At 34.5% G+C, this 18,055-nt stretch overlaps 1 protein-coding gene across 2 annotated transcripts in view; it reads left to right on the top strand.

Moving 5' to 3' along the window:
• LOC145690466 (protein SCAI) overlaps positions 1-17,096 on the top strand; it is a 96,984-nt gene extending 79,888 nt beyond the window's left edge. For both annotated transcript variants that reach the window (XM_081765374.1, XM_081765373.1), the window contains exons 12-15: positions 1,016-1,170; positions 6,354-6,524; positions 7,860-7,960; positions 11,403-17,096. In XM_081765374.1, the coding sequence (XP_081621500.1) occupies positions 1,016-1,170; positions 6,354-6,524; positions 7,860-7,960; positions 11,403-11,546 (571 nt within the window). In that variant the 3' untranslated portion in view covers positions 11,547-17,096. The remainder of the gene's footprint in view (positions 1-1,015; positions 1,171-6,353; positions 6,525-7,859; positions 7,961-11,402) is intronic.
• The last annotated feature ends 959 nt before the right edge of the window (positions 17,097-18,055 follow it).

Here is an 18,055-nt window from a genome sequence, read left to right on the forward strand (position 1 = left end):
GATTATTGAGCCTTATTTTTTCGAGGACGATACAGGTGCAGCTATCTAAAGATGCAGCAAGACTTCGTTTTTCGCAATTGCGGATATGGTCCAATTGTGGTTTCAATAAGAGGAGCGACCTCGCATACAGCTGGAATTTGCATGATTTTTTTTTTTTTTTTTTTTGCTACAGACCTTTCCGGGGAAAGTAATTTGTCGTTATGGTGGCATCTCCTGGCCGCCACGGTCACCCGACCTCACGTGTGCTGATTTCTTCCTTTGGGGGCACCTCAAGCAAGAAGTATTCCGAACACACTACGCAACCATCCCTCAGTTGAAGGACTGCATCAGAGTTGCTGTCGACAATATTCAGGCGATATGTTGCGACAAGTTATGAACAGCTTCCAACGCTGCTTAGATGAATGTATTTTACAGCGAGAACATCATTTGAATATAGTCATATTCAAACAATTAATCCAATCAACACTTATTTACAAATTAACAAATAGCATACTTATAACTGGTTGACATAAAGAGTAATAAATAAAAAGCAGTTACTTGTATATGGTGTTATTAATGTGTGTATGCTATGAACAATGCCGCACAGGCTTCTATATATAATATTGTTATATTTTCGTGTACATTGTTGAATCTGTGTAATCCCATTTATCGTATGTATCCCTATTAAACTGATTTTTTCGTACTTGTCATAAAATTACTACTAGCACGAGAATGCAAATTTGATTGGAGTCATTTTCGGCATCCAAACTGTATGAGATTTTTATGCGAGACAAATATCTACACATGAAATCGAATGCGGAACCACGTAAACCAGAGACAGACAGACAGACAGGCAGGTAGGCACGTACGTACGTACGTTAGCCACGAAGAACACTACTGTTGATGATTGATAAATAAACTCGAAATACAGTACACAGGAGTAAGGCCAGTAGTTTCCGCATTTATTCGTTCAAAAGTAGCATTAAGTGTATTTTACGAGGAGTGATTATATCGTTGTTTTCTTGGTATTTTCCAGTTTGTATCCAGGGGACTTGTATCCATTCACTCGGAAACCTTTCTTCTTCATTATTGACTCAGACAACAGTTTTGTGTTCCAACATGTGCCACGTTACTTTGGACAACCCTTGGTTGTCCTTATGTCTCCTCAGGACATTCCCCCAGCCTTCCAAGGTAAGTTCAGTAATGTTCGTATTTCAATAAACAACATACATTCAGAAAAATAAATGGAAAGATATTTCAGTGAAATGCTTTGATACTGAAAAAGATATAAGGTTAAAAACAACCCAAAAACTGTTGTTACTGCTCTAAAATGTCAGTAAAAATTACTACTTCGCTGAGTTGTTACATTCCTGGAAGCTTTGCCGGGATTGGATTCATTACGAGCATATGGAATTTACTCCGCAAAATCTCAAGAACTGTGTAAAACAAGATTTTTGTTTTACTGCTCTTACATAAAGTGAAGAATATTTAAATTGGTGTAAATTCTTACTTGTTGTATTCGAAGTATATTAAATCTGAACACGTTGCTAAGGAGATTATATTGCTGAGTGTGTATGGGAAGTGAAGTGACAAGTGAGTGTATGAATGTATGTTTTTTGTTATGTTATTCGTTAAAGTTAGAAATCACATTATATATATAATATAGTATCAAAGTAATGGAAACACATATATACTGTAACACGTAATCTTCGTGAGTTAGTAACACAATTCGTGGACTGCAACTGACTTGTGTTCTGTGCTTGACGATAATACAACGAAAGGCAGTGTAGTACAGATTAAAGAGAGCAAACTGTAGATCAATATTAGTTGAAGCAGGGTATTAAAGCTTATGAACTCCGAAGCTGTTTGACGCGCGGATAAGGTGAGGTGACGCCTAGCAGCTAGTGTTAGATAGCATTTACATGTTGATTTGTGAGGCTGCATAACCATGGGCACAATTATCCGTTGTGATTTTTGCAACACATCACCTGTCCGTTGGATTTGGTTTCATAAATATGTGATAATATTTTTCGGGACATTTATGGCTGTGGATACGTCTGTCCGATCTGCCTCCTTTTAAGTGATCTATCTCCATTTCAGAGGAAGGTGTCTAAATGCTTTCTGTGAGCCATGACAACGCCAAACGAGCAGCACTAGCATGGAACAATACAACCCTTCTTACAAATACGTCTCCACTTGAAGTGGTACCCTGCTTAATGAAGCATTAGGTTATTATTGTGGCTCCTTCCACTCTACATTGACGCTTGTGTCTCTTGCAAGCACATTTATAAACATATGGCCCTTTTATTTTGCATATGGGTGGGTCATTCCACGTCAATTCGACCAAAATTTTTAGGAAATTTAACCCACCATCGCAGATTTGGATGAAATTTGGTAGAGTTATAAAACTTTTTATGCTGATTGCAAATATGTAAATTCTGTTGCACTAGCACCAGCGGTTCAGAAGTTATTGCATTTCGAAAATGAGCAGAAAATCCATTTTTAACAGTTGCGACATAATATTTCCCCGTTTTGTAAAAACACTTTAAAAAAAATCATATTTCGGTTCCTATTAATGCCAGAAACATGATTCTTTTTTTATTCAGATTGTCTTGAAGTTCTTTACCATTAAAAAATGAAAACTTTTCGTAGAGCTGATAGGAAGTTTATAAAGTCATTTGAAAGGTAACATTTTGAGAAAAAAAAAAAAAACTAGAACGCCATTTTGTAAACTTCAAACCTTTATTTCTCAAAATCCCCATCATGAATTTCAATGAATTTGTTTTTGTTTGAAAGCTTATTACATCTAGTTTCACATATACAAAAATTGTGACTGGCCATCCAAGCATTGAGGAGCTATCCCAGTCAGTGTTTCAAACAGATTGAGAAATAAACTTTTTCCACTAACTTCCATACGATTTAACATATCCTTCCCTCCAAATTTGTATAAATACTCTTCAGTATCCTGGAAACATGCCTGTGAGCATTACCACTCGTTAGGTGTATCTGTGCCCACAAATGTTGGTTGTCAGCGTTAGGTGTATCTGTGCCCACACTTTGCATTATTACCTGCAACATTACAAATATACCAAATCGTGTGGACCAAATATTTCTAATAAATTACCAGTTTCGTAAAACCATAATATATATATATTCAGTTATACAGAACACTGTGTGTTCGACACCCTACTAACCTGTACATAGGGCTCAAAGCCCGTATTCACTCTGCTTTTATTTTCAAACAGTAGCGAAATTCGTCTTTTTTTTTTTTTCTTCTTTGAAAATGTCCATGACACAAGAAAAAATACTACATGGTTCAACGCTCCCAATCTGGTCGAAAGTCAGAGTTAGTGAATGTATTTGAACATCTTCCAAATATTACGTACCCCGCACAACGGAGGGCGTATCAACTAGTATATCTATAACAAGTAAAGTCTTATGCTGGTGTTGTAATGTAGTACATATTGTTAATGTTAGAATTAAGGATACTATTGTATCCCGATGTGATTCTCCCAACTAATTATCACTATTCAACACAGAAGTTACTCCATTTTTTCAGATGATACGGAACACAACGTACCAACGGTCTTTCAAACAGAAACTGGTAATGTCGGATTTAAAACAAAATTTTCCTTACATAACAAAATTGGATCATTTCACTGATGAGTGTAGACCCCAATATAAAAGACTGCAAAGCCTTCTTAAATCTTTACTTCCAAGCAAGTGATTTCCATGGTATGGTGGCAATTTTTTTTTTTTTTTTTTTTTTTTTTTTTTTTTTTTTTTTTTTTTTTTTTCCTACCAGCCATGAAAAGTACCCATGCGAAGAAATTGGTGGGACTGTTAAGCGAGTTGTGACAAAAGCAAGCCTTCAGAGACCATTTTCTGATCAAATAAATACATATGCCCTTATGTTTCATTTCATTTCTGTGAAGAAAACATCATTAGCACCAAGTTTTTCTTTGTGTAAAAAGAAGAAATGCCTGTTGTTCGTGCCACACTTCAACAAAGATTTCTGAGAGCAAAAACTATTCCGGGGACACGTGCAATGCATTGTCTTGAAAAAAACTGGTCCATTCAAGATTGGAGCAAAGCGTACAAGTCTGGATGAAGATTTTATTCAGTGAATAGTGATGAAAGCGATGCATCAGTAAAATTCCTACATCCTCATGATCCATCTCTCTCATTTTATTGGGCTGAAAATTATTCCTATTGTGTTCCATTTACTCGCATCTTATATAAAGTGGATATAACAACTGCTACTGGCAGAACATACCAATTATCTCCAAAGTCTCGAAAAGTACTTACTTCAATGTGGGAAAGGTTTACGAAAAGCACTTGATGTTAATATCTAATTACAGCAAAACCGAAGATTTATTTTATGTGCCATAACATGTAGGCCTATAATGCTGTCAGGCTTATTATATTTGTTTCTTTGGTAGTTATTCTGATTAACATTAAAAAATGCTAATGCCCATTTGTTGTTCTGATTATTGTATTTTTCCCCTTAATTATAAATTTTCGAAATTCCCTATTTCTCGTCCATGCTTGGATAGCCCATTACAATTTTTGTATAGTGAAAATTGATGTAATAAGCTTACTGCAAAATGTGGCACAGATACGTCTAACACTGTGATAGGCAACCCTGACGATTGAGTTGCTTGAAAGGAGTCGTAATGCTCACAGACGTGTTTATAGGATACCGAAGAGTACTTATACCAATTTTTTGGGGGATATGTTAAATCGTATGGAAGTTACTGGAAAAAGTTTATTTCCCAATCAGTTGGCAATACTGACTGGGGTAGCTCCTCAGTGCTTAGATGGCCCATCACAATTTTTGTATATGTGAAACTAGATGTAATAAGCTTTCAAACAAAAATAATATCATTGAAATCCATGATGGGAATTTTGAGAAATAACGGTTTGAAACTTACAAAATGGCGTTCTAGTTTTTTTCTCAAAATGTTACCTTTCAAATGACTTTATAAATTTTCTATCAGCTCTACGGAGAGTTTTCATTTTTTTTTAATGGTAAAGAACTTCAAGACAATCTGAATAAAAAAAAAATAATCATGTTTCGGGCATTAATAGGAACCGAAATATGATTTTTTTAGTGTTTTTACAAAACGGGGAAATATGTTGCAACTTAAAAATGGATTTTCTGCTCATTTTCGAAATGCAATAACTTCTGAACCGCTGGTGCTATTGCAATAAAATTTACACACTTGCAATCAGCATAAAAAGTTTTATAACTCTTCCGAATTTCATCCAGATCTGAGATAGCGGGTTAAAAGCCTTGGTTGAACTGACGTGGAATGACCCATATATATGTATAATGATACAAGACTGTCCATATTCGGGATATTTCAAGATGAATGTGAAGGTAAGACTTCGCATTTTCTTGATTTCAGCACTTACAAAAGTTGATATGGTCAATACTATGCTCTAGCTGGCTCTGCTCTTACTACCATCACTGGGTATTGATGTTACAGAGCCTGGATGAATTTCTAGCCACTTTTAAACGACGATTAAATGAGATATAAATTCTCCCTCACCAGGGATCGAACGTAATCTGTCCGGTTGGTAAGTAACCGAGTACGCCACTACGACTATGAATGTTTATTTATCCTTACGCTTTGGTTAGTGTACCTGTCTTGCGTAACCACGAGTTCGATTCCCGGAAGGGAACACTTTCGTTGATCCCAGCATTATAAGCAAATTGAGAGCTACTTAATATATAGCTAACTGTGTTGTACAAATTACTAGAGACTAGTGAAGCGCTTCCTTACTTATTTTCTTATGTCACTAATTATAACTTTAATTTATGCACAGAAGTATAAAGTTAGAAGTTACATCAAGAAAAGAAGAAGAGACGCCTAAAAGATAAGAGATATTCTTAGATTATTAATGTTAATAGGACTCTCACCATTATTAGTATACATAAGAATTGTTAAACCTTCATTTCCTTAGTAAAGAAATCACGTCTTTTTTACTCTCTCTACATAAATAACACGTTTCTCAAGAGATCTTATTTTAGGTGTAGAACCTTGCACCAAAGGTACAAAATGAGTTTATAAAGCGATTTAATCTTCATGTGAGGAGCAACCTAGTGAAGAAGGCCAAGAATAAATGATCAAAATCGTTCAGGAAAACGTTTAGAGACGCAGTCAATTATTACTTTAATGATTAAATTATAAATGCGTCAATTACTCTCTTTAACTAAATATCTGTTATACAAGGCTAGAAATAGCGGTGCTGGGATTCACTAAAATTCTGTAGCTAGTTGTAGCTATAACGCCAGAGAGTTTACTTGAGATCTCTCTAAGTTCCGTTGTTTTTACTGATTGAACTTTTCTGTGTTTTCTTCCCACTAGATCATCAGAATAAGGGCAGCCTTTTCACCCTTTTCCTACACAGTCCTCTTACGGCATTTTGCTTCATCTGTAATATACTTGACATTCCAATACATCATTGGGAAAGGTGCCAATCCTTCATCGATCGATTTGTGACTGAAGCTAGCAGGCTGTTCACACGTTGTAGAGTTGGTAAGTATCAGATGATTACATGATAATTTTGCAGACAGAAATGAAGGCTGCTGTTTTCCTTTTCGTAGTTCAATCGACAGTACAACGGTAATGAATCCGTGATTTAATTCTTGTTTTAGTCACTTGAATAGATTTCGTTTAGATTTTCGTAATTTTAAATTTGGCTACATATTAATCCCAGTCTTTAGAGTTCATTTTTGTGAAAACCTTTTATTGCAATTCTGACTTAAACATAAATTTAGGTAATGCTGAATGGCCGAAGTTTAAAAATGTTGATTAAAATTCGATATGTTTAAAAATATTACGAGAATATATATACCGGGTACAGTATATCAAAAGTCCATGGCCATAGATCAACTTCGTTGTGAGTAAAGATACGAAAAAAATAGAAACAGAGGAAAGTTGTTGGACATAGGTGGTTTTCAAACTGAAATGGTGGAGTTTCCCAATCGCGCTAGCCGTTTTGGCTCCACACTGGTAAGGCACCCTATATTAAATGAAACTTTTCCAGTTCTACAGGCTGTTCAAACGGAACGTAAAGGAACATGCTGTATTGTTGATATGGTGAGAGCCCAAGGAAACAGTCTGCTGAACTGCAACGTTGCTTTTTCATTTAACATAGGGCACCTTACCAGTGTTCAGGAGAAACGGCTGGTGTGATCGAAAAATATCCACCATTTTAGATTGAAAACCACCTGTTGTCAATAGATTTCCTCTTTTTCCATTTTTTCGTATCTTTACTGATAACGAAGTTGGTCTGTGCCCCCGGACTTTCGATACACCCGGTATATTTTTTCTATATGTAATATGCTGATAGGGAAAAATAAGTGTTTCACGGTAAAATGTTGTAATGAACGTTAGTATAAAAATATTCAGAATTACGAAATTATTCTTAGTTCCCTTTTCTCCCAATTTAATGCGTGTTAAAACGTTACATTTAACGAATTTCGTACTGTCAGTATAACGAATGAAAATTTCCTCGTTTTGCGTATATTTGCTTTTATTTTTTCATAATATAACAGAAATCCATCCTGCTTTACTATATAATTAATATGGGAATAAGACTGTTGACCTTTTCTCAACAACCTCCTTCAAGGGGCAGTAAGATTAGCCTTAATCTTAGTATTGCTACCCACCACTGTTAAAAAATGATTCGTTATTCTGCAATATTTCGTTATACTAGTATTTTATTACATTTGATACGAAATGACCTTGAGGTTGATCGTTTACCTTTTTTAAAAGAGGATATAAAGATTCACGTAAAATGTGGAGTATATCTTTCTCTGTTACGAATTGTCTGTGTAATTATGTAAAATAATTAATTTCTTTCACCAGAACCTGCATTTCTTCAGTTCTTCGGGGATGATTTTCTTCGTCTTCTTCTTCTCCGCTATGTGTTCTGTGATGTTGTGCTGCGTCTGCATCGAGCTTTCAAGGTAAGAGTATTATTTAATTCTTCTGGTGGGTAAATAGGTTGCGACAGAACAGATTCTTACACCAGTTCAAAAAGTAAAAATCTTAAAATATATTATTTTGTTAAATATAGTGTTTAGGGCATTATACCAAATTCTGCACAGACATACGATTGTCATGCTAGTATTACACCGAAATTACACCGATAGATGGTCGAAATTGGAAAACATTTTCTACTTTAGTCATGTTCTGCTGTAATAGAAGAATTTCGTACTTTCCATATTACTTCAAAATGTATGAGGTTGTAATACTTCAATTATTGGTGAATATGAATTTCGATATTTAAAAATTCTGTTGCTTCAGGTATTTATCACAAAATGAAAATGAATGAAGATTATAAAAGAGATATATTGAAAAGTACAGCTTAAAGCAATAGAAATTGTCGAAAACTATTTTATGAGGATTGGGACTTTAATAGTGGCAACTATTTATTTACAAGTTATACAGAAAAGATACACCTGTAAAACGTTCACTGTCCCTCAGTGTTGCCTCCAGCTTGATGTACAAATTGTAGCTAGAGATGCGGAAACCTGCAACGTGTTCTGTTGATCGTTCGAATGGAGCGGTCTGGTGCCTGAAGCATCTCGGGAACAATTCGGAAACAGCGAGTTCGGAATGAAAAATGATAACGAAATGGCGCCTTCATCTTGGATGTGAAATTACAGCCACAAAGGCTAAAATCTGGAGAGTAAAGTGCATGTGGAGTACTTCTCGGTCCCCAAGAGCAAACAAGTAAGCCTCAGGTTGCGCTACTTGCCACGAGCATTGCCCTGCCAAGTGATGGAAGGATTATGCAGAAAGTTTCGTAACAGTGGCCGATTGTTTCAAAACTGAATGGTATTGTTGCCACGGGCACGTCAGTCTCGAACATCGCGGTTGTGCAATTTTAGATCACTGCTTATACGAGAGTTTTATTCTTCTTGTCACGCATATCGTTGCTAAGGAGACTTTACTTACCGTGAGGTAGTTTAAGTATCGAACAAATTAGTAGTAAAAGCGAGAATCACTTTTTCCATTTCATTATGTAGACGTTGCAATGTTACACTATTGAAGTTCCAGTCCTCGTAATTAGGTAAAGTTGGCAATGAAGAATACGAAAATGAGCTGAGCAAGCATACCAGCAATGCGTGCGCAATAGTCAAATTACATTTATTACCTGTTAAATCCACCGGAGGGATCACTCTCACCATTTCTCATAGACATAATCGATCCTTGATATCTCGATATACAGAAATAGCTCTTCATGAAAAGACCAATAGACCTTGATTTCATTTTCCATTGTGGGTACAGAAATCCATTTTATGGGGTCTCCAGCCTTCCGAATTATTCACAGTACGTTTGACGGAACAACAAAGGGCCTATCCGTTTTGCCATAAGGACCAGACTGTCACGTGACCAGGTCAAAAGTCACGTTACGTGCTAAATCGAGTTTGGAAATTCCAAATCCTGATTTCAGATGTTTTAAGCTCGTAACGTGCACGTGGAACCCCCTGGATAATTCGCAGAAGGTGTATTTATTTTTATCATTATCATAAATTTTACTCAAACAACCTGACTTTTGACAATGTTCTGTCCATATTTACCTTAAGTGCTATACATTGATTTTAAGCTCTTCATTGTCTTTGCAATAAGCCATCTCCTTATAATTTTTGAGATATGTAGACGACTTCATTTTTTCATTGATTGTCCGTTGACTTTAATGTTCGTGTTTCGTGATTATTACTATATTCCACCCATTTTAGGACAGTTTGCTTTTGAAATATAGAATTTATATATTCTCTTGTATATTTAAGCTGAGTTTCAATCATCCCCCTCTCTTGCTTTTTAAGATAAGTGGAGGAATTATTTGTTTTTCATTGATTTTCCATTGACCTTAATGTTAATGTTTCGTACTTTTTTATTTTATTTTTTATTTTATTATTTTTTTTTTTTTTTTTTTTTTTACTATGTTCCATCCATTTTTAGGACAATTTGCTTTTAGAATATAGAAACTACATAGTCTTACATAGTCTCTTCTACATTTGAGCTGAATTTCATCTATCTCCCGCTTTTAGTTTTTGAAATAAGGGGAGGAATATTTTTTTCATTGATTTTCCATTGACTTTAATGTTTCGTGCTTTTTTTTTTTTTAAAAAAAAAATATGTTCCATCCATTTCAGGACAATTTGCTTTTAGAATATAGAATCTACATAGTCTCTTCTACATTTGAGCTGAATTTCAGCCATCTCTCCCAAAGTCAGTTCACATCATTGCAACCTGATAGACCCCTTGATTTACTTGTGGAAGCTATTGGAGATATATGTATTATTTGAGGGGGGGGGATGCTATCCCGGATATACTATTTCAGGACTTCCCTAGTTCCTTTTTTAATGCATCTTCTGCTACTACACTGGATACTAAAACATAGTTATTGGTTCTGTCCATTCCTAGAAATCTGTGCTTTTAATATAAAACCGCTGTAAGAAGGAAAAAAGTTAGTTCCCTTCATTCTTGATGAAAATTGTTTTGGTTAATGATGTAAACAGTGGATCACATGGAAAGTAGTTATAAGCCAGAAATAAGTTTCACTTGTGGAACTAGGTATTCTCTTTTATAGTTGTGTTAATTATGAAATGTCAAAAAGTAGAGAACTTGTACTTACTTTCCATGTAATCCAGTGTTTACATTATTATCCAAAATAATTTTCGTAGTGTGGTTTGAACGAACTTTTTTTTTTTTTTCTCAAAAGTTTTATATTGAACCATAGATTTTTACAGAGTCAGAACCTATGATCGTGTTTTAGTGGAGAATGAAGTAGCAAATGGAGGAGCAGAGAAGTCTTGATACAAATTTTAATTCTGAAAATATTATAATTCTCATGTCTGGGATGCAAGGTAGAAGCAGTATTTTCTAGAATCAAATTTGTTTGCTGGGATGCTTTTAATATTGTCGAGTTCTGTATTAAACACTGGTCATGAAATCTTTTATCACTTTATCCAGAATATTTTAAACATAACAGTTGAAAATTGTGTTTGGACGTATCAAGGTATCTAATGAGAACCATCTAATGCACAGAGTTCATAATTCGGTCTTCAAACAGACGAAATACGTGACCTCAAGTAGTATTTATTGTAATTTGACTGACCAGGCAAAATGACAGACTAAATTCCAATGCTAAATATATAGAACAGCTTTCTGGCTGCCATTCTCAACAGCAAGATGTATACTGAGAAAACTAGGTGTAAGAATCTTCCAACTCGGTGACCCACAACTCAGCACAAATAATAGAAAAGCGCAAAGTAGAAAGAAAAAGAAGGAAAGCAAGAGAGTGAGGGATATATATATATATATGTGCACCCTGAAGCTGTAGCGTAATTTTTTAAGAAAGGGGAAAAAGTGATAAATCTAATGCATTTATATTTGTAGAGTCGTCCATTCCGCCCCCGTTGTCAACCACCTCTGCCAGAGTTGGATCTCCTCGACCATCCAGCACTTGTTCACTTGGTGCTAGACCTTGCAACTCACTTGGAAGTTCGTGGCCACTTCCTTGATCCTAATGAGATTGACTGATTGGTAGCTATTATGATGATGGGGAACAACTTTTGTAAAACTGCCGGTTTGGTGGACAGGTTTCTTTGTCCATTCATACATCTTTGCTGTTTCTTCGACTGCAGGCCAGTCACAATATCAGGAGTCGAAGCAACAGGTTCGAAGATATCAACGCTCGTCGTTCTGTATTTTGTTCCTGTGATACTCCTGTATGTGTGTATTGCTGCAAAAGAAGGGCTTTGCCATTTACGTTGGATTTTTAATAGTTAACAGTAAGTGACTATTGGAATGTAACAGTACTATTGTTATTGAAGATCTAAACTTTGTATTAAATTAACTTAAGAAAAAGAAAAAAAAAAAAATACACTAAAGTTGACAAAGAATGACATTCTCGTCTCACACTAGATGTTAACAATATGATCATGAACTGAAAAGTTGTAGATGAAATTATGAAATTACAATTTCAAAACAAGCTGCACATGCAATATGTATAGCTGCTGGCAACAGATACCGTAGCGTTAATTATTATTTTTTGAAACAATGTGTAAATCATTATATATGTATATATGAATATACATATATGTATATACATTACTGCTCTAATTTGTTCTGCTGAATCTAGTTTTCTTTTAGAATTATAGTGATTTTTTTCGTAGCAGTTTAATATCTGCTATGATAAGCGGGAGACAGGTTTTGGCGTGTAAGTAAGTAGTGACTTCTTTTTTAAGTTCTGAACAAGAAAAAATACATTTTAATTTGAGCATAATGTACCTATTCCTTCAGAGGAAAAGCAAAAGAAAGAAGCACTGCCAGACTTATTTAGCAGATATATAATTGCAGACGAGTTTACAATTGGAATTAAGATTGTGTGTATCTACATAAATATGTATAAACAAAAAGAGAACATTCCTTGCACTGTAGCACCGCTGGTACCAAGGTGCCCCCTACAACCCGTAGGGAGACCAACAAAAATAGGTGTGACGTGTAGGGAGAAGTTGTGACGACTACATGTTTAACAATGTGATATTAATCTTCCATGTCGATGAGCAGCGGGATGAGGGTTATATACATATATATACCGTATATATGTATACTGTATATATACATATATATACAGTATGTTAAAAATGGAGAACATCCCCTGCATTCTTTGTATTACTTCTGACTGTGGCATCTCTGTTCCAACACTTCAGGGAAATAACTTTTACGTGTATATTAAGTGTTTTCTGTACATATACATAAAATAGAGTGTGTACGGAAGTTGAGAGTATGCGCGTGTGTTTGTGTACATTGCAGGCATGTACAAGTAGTTAAATACACTATACTGTATATGTATATGACAAAATGTATGTTAGTTCATGTATATTAGTAATAAGCAATTGCCTTGTAACATGTTTAGTGGAAATTTTCACGATCATATCAATTGATTTATATATATGAAAACGTGTAAATATATTGTAACATTTAGTGGTACATTTTCGTTCCAAGAGCTTTCAGCTGCAAAATCGTTCTGTTTTTATTTTATTTTTATGTATTTCCTGTATGCACGGTTTGCCCAACTGTGACACTCCACTGATTCTCGAAGGGGAACAAGTTTTAACAAGAATTTGTAATTAGATGAAACCTGTTGGTACAAGCCTATTGAGGTCTAGAGTCTGTAATATTGAACTGACCTTGCAGAACAGGAGTATGTAGTTGTCAAGTCTTTCACAAAGCAGTTATTTGTTTTAACAAATAGTAAAAAGCTTGATATCGTTTATTTGAATTAGTATTATGTAAAGAACATTAATCTGTGAATTAGAACGTAATGTATTTTTCAGAGAAAAATATTTTTGTTACGAGAAAGAATCAGAGTTTAATGTCTTCATTTGCATTTATGAAAAGCGGCATCTCTATTGATGCGTTTATAACTGGTTTCATTGGTACTTATATATTATGTTAAATCCGAGATTCGAAAGATTTGTTTGTTATTGCTGCGAAGAACTCGCAAGAAATGCTGTGAAAACTAAAAATTATTTTGTTTATAAGTGTAGAACTGTTTTGTAGAGTTTTATTTTGTTAACTTGTGATTTCTTTTAATAGTAAATAGAAGTAATATGAATTTAAGTTCTATTTTTTATTATTTTGTAGGCGTTTTTAATGTATAGAAGTAATAATCTTGCTTTAGATAGTGATCGTGTAAATGTGGCGTATGCGTGGACGAATTAGGTTGCTCTCCTATTTATCAAATGCAGAGTTTGTTAAACTGAAAAGAACATATTTTTTATGTCAGTACTTTTTATTATTTCGTGTTAGTCCAATTCAAAGAACAACTTATTCTGAATCAAGATATAAATTATTACGTGCTAGTGTAGTGTCTTCAAACATTATATTACACCATGTTACACTTGATATTATATTTTTTTCTGTTTTTATGATTATCGAGCTAATTTCCTCTCCAGATTTTTTTATTGATTAACCTCGATCAAAAGATTTCAATTTTGTAAAATATTAATTTAATTTACATTTTAGATGCAGGCTACAGACAAAGAAATGTAGTTTCAATACATTGATACAGTAAATAACAGAGATGGAAAATTAAATAATGATAAGAAATCGAAATGGTAGACTCAAGTGTATACTGAGATTTGTCTTAGAAGATATTGAGATGAATTCTAACTAGATATTCTTGAAATAGTTTTCAGTAAAGAAATCAACTTCTTTATACTCATTTTTATTGTATTTTTGGATTGAATCGTGTCAATAAAAAAAAGAATACGTCCGACTGTCTTCTGCCTTACGTTGCGTAAGTGTTCAAATTACTTTCCAATATTGGTGATACATATATAACTTTTCCAATCTGTTTCCACTTGTGCGCTTTAAATTAAAATAAACAAATAAATAAAATTACTGCTTTTTCATATCTGTATGAAACTGTTTCAACAGTGGTGCTCTTTCGTGCAGGTCTGTAGAGTATTACTGTGTCGTCCGATTTTTCGGTACTACGTTTTGGGTTAAAATTTTGTGTGTATTTGAAATATCACTACACGATATATTGAAAAGAGTGTTGAATGATTTGACTAAAAATGCTTTTGTAAAACTGACGCGGCTTACTATAGTTCTTTGTATTATTATTATACAAAATAAAGGTTCTGGGAACTAGGGTTCTTATAATTTTTGGTAGAGATTTTCTACCTGTTTTATGATAACACTTTTTCTTCTACAAACTTAACTAGAAGACAAGAAAATAAAATGCTTTGTAATAGGGTGACCACCTTTCCACGTTGAAATTGCGGAACGCCCCATCATAAATTATTGGATATAACTGTCTGTAGTCATTGAAAAGCATCCATAGATACGTGAAGTAAATCTTTTTGCCTCGTTTCTTCAGATGTGAGCAGCTTCAAAAATGCATTGAAAATCAACAACCATATTTATTAATACACAAGGAGGATTCGGCGTACCGTGCCGATGCGTTTACGCTACGTTACCCAGTCCGCTCCCAGAACAGCGATACTCTCTTCCTCTCGTCGGTGTTCTCTTCAGTGCGTTTTGCGGAAGAAGAAAAATTATCAAATATTTTCACCACTAGAGTTTTAATGTCGACCTGCAATTTGTCTGCTACTTACTTACCACAGTTACAAAATATGTAAGCTACAAAATTGGCTTGGATTTTCTAATTTCAAGTTCTCAAATACAGATTAGTGTTTATCGAAATTGACACTGGCGTTATCACCAGAAGATGCAGACATTTGAGTTATAGTCACAACTAATTTTCGTAAAGTCTGTTCTTGATTTGCTGTGATACTCCACCTGATGTTTCATCAGAATCATTGTGAAAATCTATACCTTGTCTGGTGTCAAGTAGCACAAGGCAATAGGGTACATGTTTGTATGGCCGCGATTTGACGCATCAGTTGCCACTAAATAAAAATATATTGTGGTATGTTCTTTAATCAGATTAGAATTCAATGTTGTTATGATGTTCTTCACCGAGGAAGAAGCCAAAACTGGTGTGATAATAACTTCTACCTTTGTCTGACCGCAAGATTTTTTTTTTTTTTTTTCACTTCGTCATTAAATAGAAAAGAATTTAGTTTAATACCACAATCAGCCGATCTGTAAGAATGTTAATATTGCATCCCATGATAGATCTTAGCAAGTTCAGTATCAACTGTCTTGTCTGAATTAGTATTTCTGATATTAATTACAAATGAAATGGTAATCTATTGTGGGTTACCTGAGTCTGTAGTTACGGATATAGTGTTCCCGACATATATTTTCTTACATCGTTTTCCTTTCTGTGAGAAATCACAAATGCTTTATTACGCAGTTTGCAAAACACTCTTGTATTGTTTCAGTCGTATTTTTCAGCCACGGCTATTTCAACAACCAATTGACATTGAAGCACTTTCTCTTACACTCGGCGTCACTCATTTCGAAGTACCCGTACTACACGCTCGAAAACACTAATTCATTTAAATGTATTCACAACATCCCCTCCTCTTTTCTTTCCCTCAGACATACAGTTTCCACTGTCTAGGTTTCCGAAAATCTCAAAATTCAAATTTCTTGTTAAATTCGTGCCAAGCAGCCTGTATTCACGACCTAAGTTTTGATACAACGCACATAATACCACACGCGAACAGTACAGTTATAGAACTCAAACTGAATCAAAGTGGTTGGAATCTGAAATTGTGGATAGCTTTCCAAAATCAAAACAAACAATACAGCCATAAAAAATAAGTTGACTAAGAAGGATTATTTTTTTCTCTTCTTTTTTCACGAAAAGAGGAAAGTAAATAAAAGTTGAGAGGGGGAGGAAATGTCTATCACTTCTATTTCAAACTGTTGATGCAGTAAACGTCTGAAAGTTGTCCACACTTTCCTTGCTATCTGTCAGTTATGCACACATATGTGGTTCTATTAGCTTGTGGTCAAACATCTAGCCGTCGGAAATAGTCCTCTTCAACTTCCATTTTTTTTCCTTCTCTTTAATGCCCTTCCATTGAATCTCCCTGTCGTTTAGCTGTTTGTAGCCGTACAAAGGCCTACACAGTTGAAACTTAATTGAAACAACTCACGTAAAAAACAATCAGGCAGGTGAAAGAAGGAGAAAGCACCAAAGCAAGGGGAAACATAGAATATACACTTGAGTGAGTAGAGCAGAATTTTTAATTTTCCCACATGCCCGTTCATGGTAAGAATAAAGAATTCTCGGTTTTCTTGCTTTGCCAGCAAAAGAAATTATGAAATAAGTTGATAATTTTCAAGTAGCAAAATATACAAATCATCAAAATATTTGTACCTTGGAATTTCAAAATACTATGCGAGATACGTCGACTGATTTTCGGGTAGCGGGATTTTTAGTGCATTTGCGGGACATCCTGCGAATATCGGGACGGGTGATCACTCTACTTTTTGACCAACAAATTGTCTATGTGTACTAATAACAGCATTTTATTTATGATTTGTATTGTACAATATCAGATTGTCGAATATCAGTTGATAGGATTGAGGGACGCTTTTCTGTTTGCTGCTACGAAACTTTTTTTTTTTTTTTTTTTTTTTTTTTTGTATTGTTCAGGCAAACTTAGAAACAGTGAACATTCTCTGTGCAATCGTACTGTTTCCAGTGTAAGAATCTCCCTTTCTCTTGTGACAGAACTGAAATCAAATTGGTCCTTCCGTTTCAAAGGTTTTAAAAATTAAATTGTAAGTTTAGCTTCCCACAGATATGCTCTTGAAGCTTAAATAAATAAATAAATAAATAAAAAAAATGGAGTACAAAAAAAAAAGTCCATTATGAAATTTTTTGGTGCGATAAAGACTCGAACTTCCAATTTGTGCTCGAGAGTTCAATGCTTTACCGCTGAGCTTTCCCTACTTCATACTAAAGTTATTGACAGAAGAAATAGATTATAGTGTAGACCTCTGGAACTGAAGATGGAATGTCGTGTTTTGTACCGGTTACGGGTACCTGATAAAATGACCCAAAGAAAGAACTGTATACTGAAATTCCAAAAGTATGTTAGCATTTTCTTTCATGAAATCAATCGCAATTGCAAGTCGTGCGATGTTGCGAGCATCATTAATCGAGTCTTGACCGAGCATCATGAACTCTATAACATGCAGTTTTCGGTTTATTGTTTTATTAAAACATCATTAATGCTTGTTCGTATTTGAAATGCGTAGAAGCTCTTAATAGATAACATCCAAGGCACAAATTTTGATTTTCATTCAGTTATTGTTCTGTGGAATTTAAAAGTTTGAGATATAGGATTTAAGATTCGCTCATAACACGAGAAAACGCTGACACTGATGTTAAGAAAACTAAACTACGTATTAATTCGTGGGTTTATTTAGCATATGCTTGGCCGCAGATTTCTGGTCTAGAGGAAGTAGCAGTTCATTATTAGCCTCGAGAGCATTTTGTGGGCTAATAATCTTTTGTAAACACTGAACTCTTTTTTTCCTATTTTCGATATTATAAAGAAATTAACATTCTTCTTATTGAGATTCTGTATAATTGTTGTAAAAATATTTATTCC

The sequence above is a fragment of the Thermobia domestica genome, chromosome 7 (genome assembly GCF_964235325.1).
Source record: "Thermobia domestica chromosome 7, izTheDome1.hap1.1, whole genome shotgun sequence".
Classification (NCBI taxonomy): domain Eukaryota; kingdom Metazoa; phylum Arthropoda; class Insecta; order Zygentoma; family Lepismatidae; genus Thermobia; species Thermobia domestica.